At 54.5% G+C, this 20,807-nt stretch overlaps 2 protein-coding genes across 2 annotated transcripts in view; one reads left to right on the forward strand and one right to left on the reverse strand.

Moving 5' to 3' along the window:
* Positions 1–4,166: 4,166 nt before the first annotated feature.
* Positions 4,167–10,201, reverse strand: LOC132809028 (mucin-12-like). The gene is made up of 3 exons (XM_060822405.1): positions 9,802–10,201; positions 8,321–9,631; positions 4,167–4,213 (listed from the first exon to the last, which is right to left on the reverse strand). Exons 1-3 carry the CDS (start codon positions 10,199–10,201, stop codon positions 4,167–4,169), a joined length of 1,758 nt encoding a protein of 585 aa, XP_060678388.1.
* Positions 10,202–10,468: 267 nt separating this feature from the next.
* The window catches only part of LOC132809048 (protein SET-like), a 39,414-nt gene continuing 29,075 nt past the window's right edge, over positions 10,469–20,807 (forward strand). Inside the window, exon 1 of the mRNA XM_060822423.1 lies at positions 10,469–11,190. Coding sequence (XP_060678406.1) covers positions 10,801–11,190 — 390 coding nt within the window. The 5' untranslated portion in view covers positions 10,469–10,800. The remainder of the gene's footprint in view (positions 11,191–20,807) is intronic.

The raw sequence follows: 20,807 nt of genomic DNA on the forward strand, positions 1-20,807 counted from the left end.
GAGATAAATGGGAGGGGAATGGGGCTGGGGGGGAAGGTAGCTGAGAGTGCAATAGGTGGATGGAGGTGGGGGTAAAGGTGATAGGTTGGAGGGGAGTGTGGAGCAGATAGGTGGGAAGATGGACAGGTCATGAGGACAGTGCTGAGCTAGAAGGTTGGAACTGGGGTAAGGCGGGGGAGGGGAAATGAGGAAACAGGTGAAATCCACATTGAGGGTCCCAAGGTGGAAGATGAGGCGTTCATCCGTCAGGTGGTAAGGGAGTGGCAATGGAGGAAGCCCTAGTGGTGGGGGTCCATTTGTTGATGGTGGAAATGGCGGAGGATGATGTGATATATACGGAGGTTGGTGGGGTGGAAGGTGAGGACGGGTCTGCCTTTGTTGCTGTTGGAGGGGTGGGGTTCGAGGGCAGAGGTGCGAGATGTGGATGAGATGCGCTTGAGGGCATCACTGACTACGTGGAAGGGGAAATTGTGGTCTTTAAAGAAGGAGGCCATCTGGTGTGTTCTGTGGTAGATACCGACCTTTCGGGACCAGATGTGGTGGAGTCGGAGGAATTGGGATTAAGGAATAATAGGGAGTGGGGAGATGTAATCCAGGTAGCTGTGGGAGTCAGTGGATTTGTAGAAAATATCAGTGTTGAGTCAGTCACCGTTGATGGTGATGGAGAGGTCCAGCAAGGGGAGGGAGGTGTCAGAGATGGTCCAGGTGAATTTAAATGCTTTGGTGAAGTTGATGAACTGCTCAACCTCCTCGTGGGAGCGCGAGGTGGCACCGATGCAGTCATCAATGTAGCGGAGGAAGAGATGGGGAGTGGTGCTGGTGTAACTACGGAAGATCAACTGTTCTACAGCCAACAGAGACAGGCATAGCTGGGGCCCATACGGGTGCCCATGGCTACTCCTTTTGTCTTGAGGAAATAGGAGCACTTGAAAGAAAAATCATTGAGGGTGAGGACCAGTTCAGCCAAACGAATAAGAGTGTCAGTGGAAGGGTACTGCTGGGGACGTCGGGAGAGGAAGTAATGGAAGGCTTGGAGGCGCTGGTTATGACCCACCTATTACACGCTCAGCCCCACCCCCTTCCCATTTATCTCTCCACCCCCAAGGCTCCCAGCCTCATTCCTGATGAAGGGTTTTCGCCTGAAATGTCGATTCTCCTGCTCTTCGGATGCTGCCTGAGCACCACACTCCCGACTCCAACCTTTGCCCAGAGATTGGCGAACCTGTACAATTCACCCCCATTTGAGGCTTTCATGTTTCTATTCTATTCGGTCACAGGACATGGGCACCGCTGGCTGGACCCAGCATGAATTGCCCATGAGGGCAATTAAGAGTTCAACCGCATCGCTGTAGGGTCTGGAGTCACACGTAGGCCGAGACCAGGCAGCGGTGGCAGTTTAGGGGCGGGCTGCCTTAGAGGGGCTGGAACGTGGAAGGGACGGTCGTTCTGTGTTACACACACTGTTTTGTTGTTCGGTTTATCGGATGGTCTGTATGTGGTTGTGTTTCCTATTGGATATAATAAAGTGGGCATTTGAGGTTTGTCCTCCCTTCCCTGTGAACTGGTTGGACGGTGGGGTTTTGGGGTGTCTGGATTTGCTGCCCCTTTCCCCTGCTGTAAACTGCTGTTCATTGTTAACTGTTGGTTTGCGATTTGTGCTGGTTAACAACATATTAAAAATATCAAGATGGCAGCTTCCTTCCCGGGAGGACAGGAGAGAACCAGACGGGGATTTTCTGATAACTGTTAATGGTTTCGTGGTCCTCATCGATTCGGATTCTTTTTGAATTCAAATTTCACCATCTTCTGGAAGGGGGGAATCAAAACCTGGAGCCCCCCCCAGAGCATGACCTGGGAGGGAGGTCATGTTCTGAAGAAGGGCTCATGCCCGAAACGTCGACTCTCCTGCTCCTTGGATGCTGCCTGACCTGCTGCGCTTTCCCAGCAACACATTTTCAGCTCTGATCTCCAGCACCTGCAGCCCTCGCTTTCTCCTGGGAGGGAGGGAGGGGTCTCCGGATAAACAGTCCAGTGATAATACAGGTAGATGATCCTTTATCCAAACAGCTCTGAAATCCGAAGGTCTTTTTTTTGGTTAAGTTAACCCAAGTGGACACCCACTCGATGCATGTCACTCAGATGTGACATGAGGGGAAGGAAGTGTGGCCAAGCATGTTTCTACTTAGAAATCTGCTCCTCTGGTAGGATTTCAAAATAAATTTCACCATTGAACGGTCGCCTGTTCTGAAAACCGAAAAATTCCGAATTCTGAAAACCAGCTGGTCCCGAGCATTTCAGATAAAGGAGCGTATTAAAGATATGTAGTGTCTTTAAAATTAATTTGTGGGACAAGGACATCAGCAACATTTTATTGTCCATTCCTGGATGCCCTCTCGAGAGGGTGGGGGAAGAGAAGGTGAGCTGCCATCTTGAACCGCTGCAAGTCCACCTGCTGTCAGTTGACCCTCGGGGAAGGGAATTCCAGGATTTTGACCCAGTGAAGGAACGGCGATACATTTCTGAGCCAGCATGGAGAGTGGCTCGGAGGGGAACGTTCAGGGGCTGGTGATCCCCTGTATCTGCTGCTGCCCTTATCCTTCTCGATGGAAGTGGTCATGGGTTTGGAAGACGCTGTCCGAGAATCTTTGGTGAACAATGATGCTTTTGAGGAGATAGATACAGTTCCTGTTGCTAAAGGGATGGGGGGGGGGGAAGAGAGTGAGATTAGGGTTGTGTGCTCAGTAATCAGCCCATGATCACATTGATCAGCCTCAATGAGCCAAATGGACAACTCCCGCTCCTATCTTCTGTGTTTGTGTAATTTTATTGGATTTAAATTTTCACCACATTTTGCAGTGCCATACAAAACCTCTTTCCCAGGACATCAGCCAATGGTTCTGGAATGTTAATACCACCATATTACCACCAGGACACCAGCTCCACTAACATCGGGCTGACACACAGATGTTTACTTCAGACTTTCCTTTGACTGAATCATAATTCCAACTGTGTGTGTGAGAGAGAGAGAACAAAAAGAGAGAGAGAGAGAGATAGAGAGAGAGGCAGGGAGAGAGACAGAGAGGGAGAGAGAGACAGAGAGAGAAGTAGACACAGAGGGGGAGAGAGAGCAAGAAAGAGAGAGAGAGAGAGCCAAACAGAAAGAGCGACAGAGAAACAGAGACAGACAGAGGGAGAATGAGAGAGGAGGGGGTGGAAGCAGAAAGAGCCAGAGAGTGAGTGGGACGGGGATGGGGGTGAGAGAGAGCGCACGCGCAAGAGTGAGAGAAAGCAAGAGTGGGGGAGAGAGAGAGAGAGAGGAAAACAGGGAGAGTGTGAGAGAGCCAGAGAAAGCGAGGGGGACAGAGGGGGTGGGGGAAGAAGAGAAACACACAGAGAGAGTAAGAGGCACAGAGAGAGTAAGACAGAAAGAGAGAGAGAATGAGAGAGAGCGAGAGCAAGAAAATCAGAGAAAGCAAGAGAGAGGCAGGGAGACTAAGATAGAGGGAGATAAAGAGACAGAGAGAGAGAAACATGGAGAGAGTGAGAGAGCCAGAGAGAGCAAGGGGGTGGAAGAGAGAGAATGAGAGAGAAAGTGAGAGAGGAAGATGGAGAGAGAGTGAGAATTGATGGTAATTTTAGTCTGTAGGTCACCACGCCTCAGGCAACGAATGTGGTTGGACCGTCCTGACATCCTCAGCCATCTCTCCCCATCACAAGCCACTCGCCCAAGCAAGCCCACCCGCAAACCCTGTTCCAACGAGTTGGACAGAGCCAGTCCCCAAGTCCACGATGTTAACGAGGCTACTCTGGATGCAAGCCAGGTTTTTACAGAATTTATTGTGTTTGTCCTAAACGGTCCGAAAGGATGACAGTCTGGTAGAAGCAGCGGACTGAGCCAGTTCACGCTGTGGCCTCTGGCTGACTGGACATGTGTCTCTTGTCCTGTTCTGTTGACTGAAGGTTAGTGTGTGCACCAGGCCGGTGGGAGTCACAGTGTGTACAGCCCTGTTAGTCACCACTCCTTGAACCTCAGCAGAGGCACCCTCAACTGTAAGCGGGGCTCGGAAATCCAGGATCCCCGATTGGGCAACGCACAACGGCTAATTCCTGAACGCTTTCATCAGGTCATTCGAACGTCTTTGTACCTTACTGGTTTATTGAATCGTTTATGGGATTATCCAGTTTGTTGCAGCCAGTCCCTCTTCGGAAGATTCTTCTCCTCCAGGAAAGCGAAAGATTTTATGTTAAACAAAACTCAGGCAGCTGAGGACATTTGGCAATACCCTTGCCAACTTTTATAGGTGCACCACTGAGAGCATTCTGTCTGGATGTATCACTACCTGGTATGGCAACTGTACCATTCAAGATTGGAGTCGGTTACAGAGAGTGGGGAACTCGGCCTGGACAATCACAAAGGCCAACCTCCCATCTCTAGAATCCATCTCCCAGGCCCACTGTCAAGGAAAGGCCGCCAGCATTCTCAAAGATCCATCCCACCCTGGCAATGCTTTTCTACAACCTCTACCATCGGGGAGTAGGTACAGAAGCCTGAACACATGCGCCAGCCGGTTTCGTAACAGTTTCTACCCTACTGCTGTTAGAATATGAATGGACTCACAAACTCTTAACATTCGCCTGCCCCTGTGTTTTTGTTTTAGCTGCTGTTTCCCTATTGTTTACTTATCGATGTTGCTTAACTCTGTGACCTGCCTATATTACTCACAAGACAAAGCTTTTCACTGTGACAATAAATTCAATTAATGTAAAGATGGAGACTTCCTTCATGTTTTCCCCATCTTTCTATTCTGCTGTTTGGTTTATTTTTCTGCCTTTTAAGATCGTGCCAGAGAGTGGTGACACTATACAATCCTTTTCACTGCATTTTGTAACACAAACACTGGAGAATAAATACAAAGTGCTCAATTTATCTGAGTCGGAGTCCCAGTTGGACAGTTAACATGGACCAGGTTCCTGCATTGTACCAAAATCATTACGTTTCGCAAAAATAATTAGTCTCTGGCTGGAGAGAAACATTATGAACCGTCCACATATACAAGGATGTCGGAGGGTTTGAGCTACTGGGAGAGGCTGGATAGGCTGGGGCTGTTTTCCCCGGCGCATCGGAGGCTGAGGGGTGACCTTACAGACGTTTATAAAATCACCGGGGGTGGGGGGGGGGCATGGACAGGATGAATACGCGAGGTCTTTTCCCCCTGGGGTGGGGGAGTCCAGAACTGGAGGTTTATAAAATCATGAGAGGACATGGATAGGACAAATAGCTGAGGTCTTTTCCCCCTGGATAGGACAGTTTAGAACTAGAGGGGTGTAGGTTTAAGGTGAGAAAGAGAAAAAGACGTGAGGAGCAACTTTTTCATGCAGAGGGTAGTGCGTGTGTGGGATGAGCTGCCTGAGGAAGTGGGGGAGGCTAGTACAATGACAACATTTAAAAGGCATCTGGATGGGGGACATGGATAGGAAGGGTTTACAGGGAGGTGGGCCAAGTGCTGCCAAACGGGGACCAGATTAGGTTAGGATATCTGGTCGGCATGGACCAATAGACATGTACAGCATGGAAACAGACCTTAGTCTCTACTGATCAGATTGGTAACTCCCTCATAAAACCAGGCCTTAAACACACGCAGTGAAAAAAGTGGGTGTTACAGATGGAGGGAAAATTGTTCAGAAGATCTACTGAGATTTCAGCACATGCGAAATACTCGCTGCTGGAATCGCCCTACTGCAAACAGAGAGAAACGTTCTCAAAAATACCGATGTCTAATGCATCAGCAGCAAATCGCGCTGCCAAAACATGCTGTGTATAAGAAGCCCCTTGTACTTACCGTGTACAAGTCTTTATGAAACCTTGCTCCCCAAACCCCACACGCCAGCTACAGATTGTAACCAAGTCAGTTTTGGAACACACCTGGAGTCTAATGAAACTTGCCGTTTTATTTCATTTGGATGCTCTGGTACATGGACACTTCAGGTACTCGAGCTGATGTAGCTGGCTAAAAGTTACCTGGAGATGGTTGGTGAGGGTACGGTGGTCTTCCTAACCTGTGGTCTGTTCCGACCCTCGATTCCAAAGCTCATATTTCCTGTGCAACAGTCTATACACCTGTCACCTAAGTGGATCCTCTCTGAAATCTAATAGCCTCAATACCCATTCTTTGACACTTAGCTGTCTTTCTCTTGAGCACGGTGGCTCAGTGGTTAGCACTGCTGCCTCACGGCGCCAGGGTCCCAGGTTCAATTCCTCTGGCAACTGTCTGTGTGGAGTTTGCACATTCTCCCCGTGTCTGTGTGGGTTTCCTCTGGGTGCTCCAGTTTCCTCCCACAGTCCAAAGATGTGCAGGTTAGGGTGGATTGGCTGTGCTAAATTGCTCATAGTGTTAGATGCATTAGTCAGAGGGAAATGGGGTGGAGGTGGGTTACTCTATGGAGGGTCGGTGTGGGCCGAAGGGCCGGTTTCCACATTGTAGGGAAGCTGATCTAATCTAATTCAATATTGTATCTTCAAGATATCATTTCATGTGCAAAACGGGACACTTAACACGCAAAACAGGACGCATCCGTCGTCTTGGAACTTGAGTAGCTGAGCTTGTGAAAGTGTGGCTGTGGACTGGGTTTAAAGCGTTTGCAGCTTTAGCTCGCTGGGTCACAGTTCTGCTGGTTGTAAAGCCTCTCCTTCTCCAAATGCTTCCACTCGCTTGCAAGAGGCACAGGGTGGCTGCAAGTTCACTGACATATCGACTAACTGTCATGGATTTTAGCAGCTGCTGGAACAAACAAAAACGGGCTTTTCTTCAGGCTTCTGCAGAGGAGAGAGAGCTCCCGGAGTTCTGAGAAAGTTCTCCTCTCCCCGAGAACCAACCACGTTATTGATGGCATGCACAGAATCTTGGCCTGAAACCAAAGTGCTGCTCGTTACCAACGGGAGCTCCATTTAGACACAAGCCTTCTGCTCTAGCTCACCTGCACCGTCTGCTATAATACAAACAACAAAGAACCTTACAGCACAGAAACAGGCCTCTCGGCCCTGTCCCCCCCACCCTCCTCCAACCTGCACCGATCCAGATGCTCTATTTAAATCCGTTGCCTGGTTTCTAAGGATCAGTATCCCTCTGCTCCCTGCGCATTCATGTAACTGTCCAGATATATTTTAAATGATACTACAGTTCCCTCTGCTGGCAACGCGTTCCAGTCACCCAACACCCTCTGGGTGAAAAACATTCCCCGTATATCTCCCTAAACATTTCCTCTCACACTTTGAACTCATGACCCCTAGTAATTGAGTCCTCCATTCGGGGAGGATGGTTCTTGCTATCCACCCTGCCTACACCTATTATGGCACACACAGGGAACACAGGGGGCTAACACCTTCGACATATTATCTGGCTAACACCAATTGTTACAATTAACCTGAGAATGTAACTTTTAATTAAAAGGTTTTGTGATTGACATATGAAAGAAGTGAAGCTATCATGGTATTCCAACAGATGAAAGACTCAACAAACAACCAAGGAATTTATAAATGTGTAATTTCAGTTACATCACACTGTAAACTTTTGCTATAAATTCTGTGTCTTACAAATTGTCCTCCACAACCACCTGATGAAGGAGCGTCGCTCCGAAAGCTAGTGCTTCCAAGTAAACCTGTTGGACTATAACCTGGTGCTGTGTGATTTTTAACTTTGTCCACCCCAGTCCAACACCGGCATCTCCAAGTCATTACACCTCTCCTGATTTTGTCGGCCTCAATCAGGTCCCCCCTCAACCTTCGTCTTTCCAATTAAAATAATCCTAACCTACACAATCTCTCGTTATACCTGGCGCTCTCCATACCAGGCAACAACCTGGGGAACCTCCTCAGCACCCTCTCCCAAAGCATCCACATCCTTTTGATAATGTAGCAATCAGCACTGTAAGCAGTATTCCAAATGTGGCCGAACGAAAGTATTATACAATTGGAACATGACCTACCAACTCTTGTACTCAACACTCCATCCGATGAAGGAAGGTATGCCAAATGCCTTCTTGACTACTCTACTGACACGCAATGCCACCTTCAGAGAACAATGGACCTGAACATCCAGATCACTCAGGACATCAATTTTCCCCAGGACTTTTCCATTTACTGTATAGTTTGCTCTGGAAATGGATCTTCCAAAATGCATCACCTCACGTTTGTCTGGATTGAACTGCAGCTGCCATTTCTCTGCCCAACTCTCAAGTCTGTCTATATTCTGCTGTGTTCTCTGACAGTCCCCATCACTATCCACAAATCCACCAATCTCAGTGTCATCTAACAGAAGGATACGGAGATGGGGAACTGTGCACGGTGCTCCGAGCGTGGGTCTGACTGAGGGATACGGAAATGGGGAACTGTGCACGGTGCTCCGAGTGTGGGTCTGACCGAGGGATACGGAGATGGGGAACTGTGCACGGTGCTCCGAGTGTGGGTCTGACCGAGGGATACGGAGATGGGGAACTGTGCACGGTGCTCCGAGTGTGGGTCTGACCGAGGGATGTGGAGATGGGGAACTGTGCACGGTGCTCCGAGTGTGGGTCTGACCGAGGGATACGGAGATGGGGAACTGTGCACGGTGCTCCGAGAGTAGGTCTGACCGAGGGATACGGAGATGGGAACTGTGCACGGTGCTCCGAGTGTGGGTCTGACCGAGGGATACGGAGATGGGGAACTGTGCACGGTGCTCCGAGAGTAGGTCTGACCGAGGGATACGGAGATGGGAACTGTGCACGGTGCTCCGAGTGTGGGTCTGACTGAGGGATACGGAGACGGGGAACTGTGCACGGTGCTCCGAGTGTGGGTCTGACTGAGGGATACGGAGACGGGGAACTGTGCACGGTGCTCCGAGTGTGGGTCTGACCGAGGGATACGGAGACGGGGAACTGTGCACGGTGCTCCGAGTGTGGGTCTGACCGAGGGATGTGGAGATGGGGAACTGTGCACGGTGCTCCGAGTGTGGGTCTGACCGAGGGATGTGGAGATGGGGAACTGTGCACGGTGCTCCGAGTGTGGGTCTGACCGAGGGATGTGGAGATGGGGAACTGTGCACGGTGCTCCGAGTGTGGGTCTGACCGAGGGATACGGAGACGGGGAACTGTGCACCGAGTGTGGGTCTGACCGAGGGATACGGAGACGGGGAACTGTGCACGGTGCTCCGAGTGTGGGTCTGACCGAGGGATACGGAGACGGGGAACTGTGCACGGTGCTCCGAGTGTGGGTCTGACCGAGGGATACGGAGACGGGGAACTGTGCACGGTGCTCCGAGTGTGGGTCTGACCGAGGGATACGGAGACGGGGAACTGTGCACGGTGCTCCGAGTGTGGGTCTGACCGAGGGATACGGAGACGGGGAACTGAGCACGGTGCTCCGAGTGTGTGTCTGACCGAGGGATACGGAGATGGGGAACTGTGCGCGGTGCTCCGAGTGTGGGTCTGACCGAGGGATACGGAGATGGGGAACTGTGCACGGTGCTCCGAGTGTGTGTCTGACCGAGGGATACGGAGATGGGGAACTGTGCACGGTGCTCCGAGTGTGTGTCTGACCGAGGGATACGGAGATGGGGAACTGTGCACGGTGCTCCGAGTGTGGGTATATTTGACCCTTAGGGTCGAGGTGCTGCCCAACTTCCGGTCTGTGAGATGTAGCTGACCCTTGACCTTAACACACACACCCCTCCACAAAGGTCACGTTTCCTGGAAATCCAAATCCTGGAAGATAAAGATAATTGCGGACTGCAGTTAATTTAAACCCAGCAGAAGATTAATCCCAACCCGGGGAAGAACAAACGTATCTTTCTCTTTTTAATCCTAGGGTCACTTCCGCCCGCACTGACGTAGCCATGCGCTTGGCCAATTGGGAGTTCGCTCTGAAACAGAGCGGGCGCCCCCTTGAGTCGGCGCCGCCGATTGGAGGGGGAGGTGACAGCCGCTGAGCCAATAGGAAAGCCACCCGCGGGTCACGCGGTCGAAGCAGCGTCGCTGCCTGGCGGGGCAGCGATTGCCAGCAGACCAATGGGAGCACCCCTTTCAAGGGTGGCCGCCAACGTGGATGGAAAGCCGCCGCCCATTGGATCAGAAGGAGGAGGCGGAGCCTCGGGGTGGCGGCGTTTGTGTGCGTCCAGTGGACGAGAGCGGGGCGCTGAGGGAGCGACCAATGAGCGCGCGCGCGCATAACGTGAAGGGACGGTTCCCCGCGAAATGAGAGGGCGCCCCCGATTGGAGCGTGGGCGGTGGGGCGGGGTCGAAAAGGGGAGGCGGGCCAATAGCAGCGCCCGTCACATCACGGGTGGGGAGGGAGAGAGACGCCAGCCCATAGGCGGAAGACGAGCGTGTAGGGGCGTGGCTGGGCTGGGCCGCCAATCGGACGGCGCCTCTGACTCGCGCGGGCGGGGGGGTGGGGAGGTCCGAGAGGGCGCCTGCGATTGGTGTGGCGCCGGACCAATGGCAGTCGCGTTTACTGGCGGGTGCCGAGCGGAGACGGAGGTTCGGGAGGGAGAGCAAAACGGGCGGGCGAAAAAAAAAATTATTAAAATAAACCACCTTTCGGGTTGACGAACCCGTTGGAGAAGGAGAACGCCGAGGCGAGGGGACGTTGTAAACGAGCGACTGACTAAACCCGCGTCGAAACGTCGTGAAGGAGGGTCGCCTTGGCGGGGGGCGGGAAAAAAAACAAAAACAAACTCGAAAAACGCGCGCGGAGGAATATTTAAATTTCTTTTCCCCACCGTCCTCCAAAAAGAAAGGAAAGAAAAGTGAAGAAAACTCACGGCGATGAGCGGCGGAGGGGGAGCTCCCGGAGCCAAACTGCCGCGTCTGGAGGCGCCAGAGCGCGGGGACCAACCGTCGACGACGACGACCAAGCTGGGCGCGCATGCGCCGCCCGTCGCCATGGCAACCCCGGCCGCCGCCGCCGCGGTGATCGCGACGGCCCCGGCTCCCGTCGCCGTGGCAACCCCGGCCGCCGCCGCCGCCAGTAACGCGGGGGAGACGCAGCGCGCGCTCGAGGCGGTGGACGCGTGCCAGCGCGAGCTGGAGGCGCTGAACGAGCGCGCCAGCGAGGAGATCCTGCAGGTGGAGCGCAAGTACGGCGGCCTGCGGCGGCCGCACTTCGAGCGCCGCAACCGGCTCATCGAGGACATCCCCGGCTTCTGGGTCACCGCCGTATCCTTTCCGCCTCTTCCCCGGCAGGGGAGGGCGCACCAGTCGCCTGCGGGCGTAGTTGCACCCTCCCCACGTTGCACCTCTCACATTGCAGCGTGGTTGCGCCCTCCCTACGTTGCACCTATTGCACAGCGGCGTAGTTGCGCCCTCCCCACGTTGCACCTCTCACATTGCAGCGCAGTTGCGCCCTCCCCACGTTGCACCTATTGCATAGCGGCGTAGTTGCGCCCTCCCTATGTTGCACCTATTGCATTGTGGCGTAGTTGCGCCCTCCCCACGTTGCACCTATTGCCGTTGCGCTTATTGCATTGCAGCGTAGTTGCACCTATTGCATTGCGGTGTAGTTGCGCCCTCCCTATGTTGCACCTATTGCATTGCGGTGTAGTTGCACCCTCCCCACGTTGCACCTATTGCATTGCGGCGTAGTTGCACCCTCCCCACGTTGCACCTATTGCATTGCGGCGTAGTTGCACCCTCCCCACGTTGCACTTCTCACATTGCAGCGCAGTTGCACCCTCCCCACGTTGCACTTCTCACATTGCAGCGCAGTTGCACCCTCCCCACGTTGCACTTCTCACATTGCAGCGTAGTTGCACCCTCCCTGCGTTGTACTTCTCACATTGCAGCGTAGTTGCGCCTATTGCATTGCGGTGTAGTTGCATCCTCCCCACGTTGCACCTATTGCATTGCGGTGTAGTTGCATTCTCCCCACGTTGCGACTATCGCATTGCGGCGTAGTTGCACCCGCCCCATGTTGCACCTCTCACACTGCAGCGTAGTTGCGTCCTCCCTGCGTTGCACCTCTCACATTGCAGCGTAGTTGCACCCTCCCTGCATTGTGTCTGTCACTTTGCCGCGTACATGCACCCTCCCTGCATTGCACCTCTCACTTTGCAGTGTAGTTGCACCCTCCCCACGTTGCACCTCTCACATTGCAGCGTAGTTGCACGCTCCCTGCATTGCGTCTCTCAGTTTGCCGCGTAGGTGCACCCTGCCTGTGTTGCACCTCTCACATTGCAGCGTAGTTGCACCCTCCCTGCGTTGCACCTCTCACATTGCAGCGTAGTTGCACCCTCCCCACGTTGCACCCTCCCCACGTTGCACCTCTCACATTGCAGCGTAGTTGCACCCTCCCTACGTTGCACCTCTCACATTGCAGCGTAGTTGCGCCCTCCCTGCGTTGCACCTCTCACATTGCAGCGTAGTTGCACCCTCCCCACGTTGCACCTCTCACATTGCAGCGTAGTTGCGCCCTCCCTGCGTTGCACCTCTCACATTGCAGCGTAGTTGCACCCTCCCTACGTTGCACCTCTCACATTGCAGCGTAGTTGCACCCTCCCTGCGTTGCACCACTTGCAGTGCAGTGTAGTTGCACCCTCCCTGCGTTGCACCTCTCTCATTGCAGCGTAGTTGTGCCCTCCCTGCGTTGCACCTCTCTCATTGCAGCGTAGTTGCACCCTGCCTGCGTTGTACCACTTGCAGTGCAGCATAGTTGCGTCCTCCCTGCGTTGCACCTCTCACATTGCAGCGTAGTTGCACCCTCCCTGCATTGCACCTCTCACATTGCAGCGCAGATGCACCCTGCCTGCGTTGCACCTCTCACATTGCAGTGCAGTTGCACCATCCCTGCGTCGCACCACTTGCAGTGCAGCGTAGTTGCGCCCTCCATGTGTTGCACCTCTCTCATTGCAGCGTAGTTGCACCCTGACTGCGTTGCTCCTCTCACATTGCAGCATAGTTGCACCCTCCCCACATCGCGCCTCCGGGTGCTCCGGTTTCCTCCCACAGTCACAAAGACGTGCGGGTCAGGTGAATTGGCCGTGCTAAATTGCCCGTAGTGTTAGGTAAGGGCAAGTGTGGGGGTATGGGTGGGTTGCGCTTCGGCGGGTCGGTGTGGACTTGTTGGGCCGAAGGGCCTGTTTCCACACTGTAAGTAATCTAATCATATTGCAGCATAGTTGCACCCTCCCTGCAGTGCACCTCTCACATTTCTGCGTAGTTGCAACCTCCCTGCATTGCACCTCTCACATGGCAGCGTAGTTGCAACCTCCCTGCATTGCACCTCTCACATGGCAGCGTAGTTGCAACCTCCCTGCATTGCACCTCTCACATGGCAGCGTAGTTGCACCCTCCCTGCGTTGCACCTCTCACATTGAAGCGTAGTTGCACCTCTCACGTTGCAGCGTAGTTGCGCCCTCCCTGCGTTGCACCTCTCACGTTGCAGCATAGTTGCACCCTCCCTGCATTGCACCTCTCACATTGCAGCGTAGTTGCACCCTCCCTGCGTTGCACCTCTCACATTGCAGTGTAGTTGCACCTCTCACGTTGCAGCGTAGTTGCGCCCTCCCTGCGTTGCACCTCTCACGTTGCAGCATAGTTGCACCCTCCCTGCATTGCACCTCTCACATTGCAGCGTAGTTGCACCTCCCTGCATTGCACCTCTCACATTGCAGCGTAGTTGCACCCTCCCTGCGTTGCACCACTTGCAGTGCAGCGTAGTTGCGCCCTCCCTGCGTTGCACCTCTCACATTGCAGCGTAGTTGCACGCTGCCTGCGTTGCACCTCTCACATTGCAGCATAGTTGCACCCTGCCTGTGTTGCACCTCTCACATTGCAGCGTAGTTTCACCCTGCCTGCGTTGCACCTCTCACATTGCAGCGTAGTTGCACCCTCCCTGCGTTGCACCTCTCACATTGCAGCATAGTTGCGCCCTCCCCACATTGCACCTCTCACATTGCCGCGTAGTTGCGCCCTCCCTGCTTTGCACCACTTGCAGTGCAGCGTAGTTGCACCCTCCCTGCGTTGCACCTCTCACATTGCAGCGTAGTTCCACCCTCCCTGCATTGCACCTCACATCGCAGCGTAGGTGCGCCCTCCCCACATTGCACCTCTCACATTGCAGCGTAGTTGCACCCTCCCTGCGTTGCATCTCTCACATTGCAATGTAGTTGCACCCTCCCTGCACTGCACCTCACATCGCAGCGTAGGTGCGCCCCCCCCCCCACATTGCACCTCTCACATTGCAGCGTAGTTGTACCTTCCCTGCATTGCACCTCTCACATTGCAGCGTAGTTGCACCCTCCCTGCATTGCACCTCTCTCATTGCAGCGTAGATGCACCCTCCCTGCGTTGCACCTCTCACATTGCAGCGTAGTTGCACCCTCCCTGCGTTGCACCTCTCACATTGCAGCGTAGTTGCACCCTCCCTGCGTTGCACCTCTCTCATTGCAGCGTAGTTGTGCCCTCCCTGCGTTGCACCTCTCTCATTGCAGCGTAGTTGCACCCTGCCTGCGTTGTACCACTTGCAGTGCAGCATAGTTGCGTCCTCCCTGCGTTGCACCTCTCACATTGCAGCGTAGTTGCACCCTCCCTGCATTGCACCTCTCACATTGCAGCGCAGATGCACCCTGCCTGCGTTGCACCTCTCACATTGCAGTGCAGTTGCACCATCCCTGCGTCGCACCACTTGCAGTGCAGCGTAGTTGCGCCCTCCATGTGTTGCACCTCTCTCATTGCAGCGTAGTTGCACCCTGACTGCGTTGCTCCTCTCACATTGCAGCATAGTTGCACCCTCCCCACATCGCGCCTCCGGGTGCTCCGGTTTCCTCCCACAGTCACAAAGACGTGCGGGTCAGGTGAATTGGCCGTGCTAAATTGCCCGTAGTGTTAGGTAAGGGCAAGTGTGGGGGTATGGGTGGGTTGCGCTTCGGCGGGTCGGTGTGGACTTGTTGGGCCGAAGGGCCTGTTTCCACACTGTAAGTAATCTAATCATATTGCAGCATAGTTGCACCCTCCCTGCAGTGCACCTCTCACATTTCTGCGTAGTTGCAACCTCCCTGCATTGCACCTCTCACATGGCAGCGTAGTTGCAACCTCCCTGCATTGCACCTCTCACATGGCAGCGTAGTTGCAACCTCCCTGCATTGCACCTCTCACATGGCAGCGTAGTTGCACCCTCCCTGCGTTGCACCTCTCACATTGAAGCGTAGTTGCACCTCTCACGTTGCAGCGTAGTTGCGCCCTCCCTGCGTTGCACCTCTCACGTTGCAGCATAGTTGCACCCTCCCTGCATTGCACCTCTCACATTGCAGCGTAGTTGCACCCTCCCTGCGTTGCACCTCTCACATTGCAGTGTAGTTGCACCTCTCACGTTGCAGCGTAGTTGCGCCCTCCCTGCGTTGCACCTCTCACGTTGCAGCATAGTTGCACCCTCCCTGCATTGCACCTCTCACATTGCAGCGTAGTTGCACCTCCCTGCATTGCACCTCTCACATTGCAGCGTAGTTGCACCCTCCCTGCGTTGCACCACTTGCAGTGCAGCGTAGTTGCGCCCTCCCTGCGTTGCACCTCTCACATTGCAGCGTAGTTGCACGCTGCCTGCGTTGCACCTCTCACATTGCAGCATAGTTGCACCCTGCCTGTGTTGCACCTCTCACATTGCAGCGTAGTTTCACCCTGCCTGCGTTGCACCTCTCACATTGCAGCGTAGTTGCACCCTCCCTGCGTTGCACCTCTCACATTGCAGCATAGTTGCGCCCTCCCCACATTGCACCTCTCACATTGCCGCGTAGTTGCGCCCTCCCTGCTTTGCACCACTTGCAGTGCAGCGTAGTTGCACCCTCCCTGCGTTGCACCTCTCACATTGCAGCGTAGTTCCACCCTCCCTGCATTGCACCTCACATCGCAGCGTAGGTGCGCCCTCCCCACATTGCACCTCTCACATTGCAGCGTAGTTGCACCCTCCCTGCGTTGCATCTCTCACATTGCAATGTAGTTGCACCCTCCCTGCACTGCACCTCACATCGCAGCGTAGGTGCGCCCCCCCCCCCACATTGCACCTCTCACATTGCAGCGTAGTTGTACCTTCCCTGCATTGCACCTCTCACATTGCAGCGTAGTTGCACCCTCCCTGCATTGCACCTCTCTCATTGCAGCGTAGATGCACCCTCCCTGCGTTGCACCTCTCACATTGCAGCGTAGTTGCACCCTCCCTGCGTTGCACCTCTCACATTGCAGCGTAGTTGCACCCTCCCTGCGTTGCACCTCTTGCAGTGCAGCGTAGTTGCACCCTCCCTGCGTTGCACCTCTTGCAGTGCAGCGTAGTTGCACCCTCCCTGCATTGCACCTCTCACATTGCAGCGTAGTTGCACCCTCCCTGCGTTGCACCACTTGCAGTGCAGCGTAGTTGTGCCCTCCCTGCGTTGCACCTCTCACATTGCAGCGTAGTTGCACGCTGCCTGCGTTGCACCTCTCACATTGCAGCATAGTTGCACCCTGCCTGTGTTGCACCTCTCACATTGCAGCGTAGTTTCACCCTGCCTGCGTTGCACCTCTCACATTGCAGCGTAGTTGCACCCTCCCTGCGTTGCACCTCTCACATTGCAGCATAGTTGCGCCCTCCCCACATTGCACCTCTCACATTGCCGCGTAGTTGCGCCCTCCCTGCTTTGCACCACTTGCAGTGCAGCATTGTTGCACCCTCCCTGCGTTGCACCTCTCACATTGCAGCGTAGTTCCACCCTCCCTGCATTGCACCTCACATCGCAGCGTAGGTGCGCCCTCCCCACATTGCACCTCTCACATTGCAGCGTAGTTGCACCCTCCCTGCGTTGCATCTCTCACATTGCAATGTAGTTGCACCCTCCCTGCACTGCACCTCACATCGCAGCGTAGGTGCGCCCCCCCCCCCCACATTGCACCTCTCACATTGCAGCGTAGTTGTACCTTCCCTGCATTGCACCTCTCACATTGCAGCGTAGTTGCACCCTCCCTGCATTGCACCTCTCTCATTGCAGCGTAGATGCACCCTCCCTGCGTTGCACCTCTCACATTGCAGCGTAGTTGCACCCTCCCTGCGTTGCACCTCTCACATTGCAGCGTAGTTGCACCCTCCCTGCGTTGCACCTCTTGCAGTGCAGCGTAGTTGCACCCTCCCTGCGTTGCACCTCTTGCAGTGCAGCATAGTTGCACCCTCCCTGCGTTCCACCTGTCATATTGCAGCGTAGTTGCGCCCTCCCTGCATTGCACCTCTCACATTGCAGTGTAGTTGCACCCTCCCTGCGTTGCACCACTTGCAGTGCATCGTAGTTGCACCCTCCCTGCGTTGCACCTCTCACATTGCAGCGTAGTTGCACCCTCCCTGTGTTGCACCTCTTGCAGTGCAGTGTAGTTGTACTCTCCCTGCATTGCACCTCTCACATTGCAGCGTAGTTGCACCCTCCCTGCCTTGCACCCTCCCCGGATTGCTGTGTAGTTGCACCCTCCCCGCATTACACCTCTCACATTGCAGCATAGTTGCACCCTCCCCACATTGCAGCATAGTTGCACCCTCCCCACATTGCAGCATAGTTGCATCCTCTCTGCATTGCACCTCACATTGCAGCGTAGTTGCACCTCTCACATCGCAGCGTAGTTGCGCCCTGCCTGCGTTGCACCTCTCACATTGCAGCGTAGTTGCACCCTCCCTGCGTTGCACCTCTCATTGCAGCGTAGTTGCACCCTCCCTGCGTTGCATCTCTCACATTGCAGCATAGTTGCACCCTCCCTGCATTGCACCTCTCTCATTTCTGCATAGTTGCACCCTCCCTGCGTTGCACCACTCATATTGCAGTGTAGTTGCACCCTCCCTGCGTTGCACCTCTGATATTGCAGTGTAGTTGCACCCTCCCTGCGTTGCACCTCTCACATTGCAGCGTAGTTGCGCCCTCCCTGCATTGCTCCTCACATCGCAGCATAGTTGCACCCTCCCCACATTGCACCTCTCACATTGCAGTGTAGTTGCACCTCTCACATTGCAGCGTAGTTGCACCCTCCCTGCGTTGCACCTCTCACATTGCAGCGTAGTTGCACCCTCCCTGCATTGCACCTCACATTGCAGCGTAGTTGCACCCTCCCCACATTGCACCTCTCACATTGCAGTGTAGTTGCACCCTCCCTGCGTTGCACCACTTGCAGTGCAGCGTAGTTGCGCCCTCCCTGCATTCCACCTGTCATATTGCAGCGTAGTTGCGCCCTCCCCACATTGCACCTCTCACATTGCAGCGTAGTTGCGCCCTCCCTGCGTTGCACCTGTCATATTGCAGCGTAGTTGCGCCCTCTCCACATTGCACCTCTCACATTGCAGCGTAGTTGCGCCCTCCCTGCGTTGCACCTCCCACATTGCAGTGTAGTTGCACCCTGCCTGCGTTGCTCCTCTCACATTGCAGTGTAGTTGCACCCTCCCTGCCTTGCACCTCTCACATTACAGCATAGTTGCACCCTCCCCACATTGCACCTCTCACATTGCAGCGTAGTTGCAACCTCCCTGCATTGCATCTCTCACATTGCAGCATAGTTGCATCCTCCCTGCGTTGCACCTCTCACATTGCAGCATAGTTGCACCCTCCTCACATTGCAGCTTAGTTGCACCCTCCCCACATTGCAGCATAGTTGCATCCTCCCTGCATTGCACCTCACATTGCAGCGTAGTTGCACCTCTCACATCGCAGCGTAGTTGCGCCCTGCCTGCATTGCACCTCACATTGCAGCGTAGTTGCACCCTCCCTGCGTTGCACCTCTCATATTGTAGCATTGTTGCGCCCTCCCTGCATTGCACCTCACATTGCCGCGTAGTTGCACTCTCCCCACATTGCACCTCTCACATTGCAGCATAGTTGCACCCTCCCTGCATTGCACCTCACATTGCAGCGTAGTTGCACCTCTCACATCGCAGCGTAGTTGCACCCTCCCTGCGTTGCACCTCTCATATTGTAGCATTGTTGCGCCCTCCCTGCGTTGCACCTCTCACATTGCAGCGTAGTTGCACCCTGCCTGCGTTGCACCTCTCTCATTGCAGCGTAGTTGCGCCCTCCCTGCGTTGCACCTCTCTCATTGCAGCGTAGTTGCACCCCGCCTGCTTTGCACCTCTCACATTGCAGCGGAGTTGCACCCTCCCTGCGTTGCATCTCTCACATTGCAGCGTAGTTGCGCCCTCCCCACATTGCACCTCTCACATTGCAGTGTAGTTGCACCCTCCCTGCGTTGCACCTCTCACATTGCAGCGTAGTTGCACCCTCCCTGCATTGCACCTCACATCGCAGCGTAGGTGCGCCCTCCCCACATTGCACCTCTCACATTGCAGTGTAGTTGCACCCTCCCTGTGTTGCACTTCTCATTGCAGTGTAGTTGCGCCTCTCATATTGCAGTGTAGTTGCACCCTCCCTGCGTTGCACCTCTTGCAGTGCAGCGTAGTTACACCCTCCCTGCATTGCACTTCTCATATTGCAGTGTAGTTGCACTCTCCCTGCATTGCACCTCTCATATTGCAGTGTAGTTGCACCCTGCCTGCGTTGCACCTCTCTCAGTGCAGCGTAGATGCACCCTCCCTGCGTTGCACCTCTCACATTGCAGCGTAGTTGCACCCTTCCTGCGTTGCACCTGTCATATTGCAGCGTAGTTGCACCCTCCCTGCATTGCACCTCTCTCATTGCAGCGTAGATGCGCCCTGCCTGCATTGCACCTCACACGTTGTAGCGTAGTGGCGCCCTCCCTGCATTGCACCTCACATCGCAGCGTAGGTGCGCCCTCCCCACATTGCACCTCTCACATTGCAGCGTAGTTGTACTCTCCCCACATTGCACCTCTCACATTGCAGCATAGTTGCACCCTCCCTGCGTTCCACCTGTCATATTGCAGTGTAGTTGCACACTCCTTGCGTTGCACCTCTCATATTGCAGTGTAGTTGCACCCTCCCTGCGTTGCACCTCTCTCATTGCAGCATAGTTGCTCCCTCCCTGCGTTGCACCTCTTGCAGTGCAGCATAGTTGCACCCTCCCTGCATTCCACCTGTCATATTGCAGTGTAGTTGCACCCTCCTTGCGTTGCACCTCTCATATTGCAGCGTAGTTGCACCCTGCCTGCGTTGCACCTCTTTCAGTGCAGCGTAGATGCACCCTCCCTGCGTTGCACCTCTCTCATTGCAGCATAGTTGCACCCTGCCTGCGTTCCACCTGTCATATTGCAGTGTAGTTGCACCCTCCCTGCATTGCACCTCTCATATTGCAGTGTAGTTACACCCTGCCTGCGTTGCACTTCTCATATTGCAGTGTAGTTGCACCCTGCCTGCGTTGCACCTCTCTCATTGCAGCGTAGATGCGCCCTGCCTGCATTGCACCTCACACGTTGTAGCGTAGTGGCGCCCACCCTGCATTGCACCTCACATCGCAGCGTAGGTGCGCCCTCCCCACATTGCACCTCTCACATTGCAGCGTAGTTGTACCCTCCCTGCATTGCACCTCTCACATTGCAGCGTAGTTGTACCCTCCCTGCATTGCACCTCTCACATTGCAGCGTAGTTGTACCCTCCCTGCATTGCACCTCTCACATTGCAGCATAGTTGCACCCTCCCTGCGTTCCACCTGTCATATTGCAGTGTAGTTGCACACTCCTTGCATTGCACCTCTCGTATTGCAGTGTAGTTGCACCTTCCCTGCATTGCACTTCTCATATTGCAGTGTAGTTGCACTCTCCCTGCGTTGCTCCTCTCACATTGCAGCATAGTTGCTCCCTGCCTGCGTTGCACCTCTTGCAGTGCAGCATAGTTGCACCCTCCCTGCATTCCACCTGTCATATTGCAGTGT

This window comes from Hemiscyllium ocellatum, unplaced genomic scaffold (genome assembly GCF_020745735.1).
Source record: "Hemiscyllium ocellatum isolate sHemOce1 unplaced genomic scaffold, sHemOce1.pat.X.cur. R, whole genome shotgun sequence".
Classification (NCBI taxonomy): domain Eukaryota; kingdom Metazoa; phylum Chordata; class Chondrichthyes; order Orectolobiformes; family Hemiscylliidae; genus Hemiscyllium; species Hemiscyllium ocellatum.

Excerpts from the sequence above, each read along its gene's own strand:
- LOC132809028 (XM_060822405.1), bottom strand. The coding sequence starts at position 10,201 with ATGCGCGCGCGCGCTCATTGGTCGCTCCCTCAGCGCCCCGCTCTCGTC. Across the intron at positions 9,632-9,801 it reads ATACGTTTGTTCTTCCCCGG|GGTCAAATATACCCACACTC; the intron begins GTTGGGATTAAT and ends CTCGACCCTAAG. Across the intron at positions 4,214-8,320 it reads GTGCACAGTTCCCCATCTCC|AATCTTCCGAAGAGGGACTG; the intron begins GTATCCTTCTGT and ends CTGGAGGAGAAG.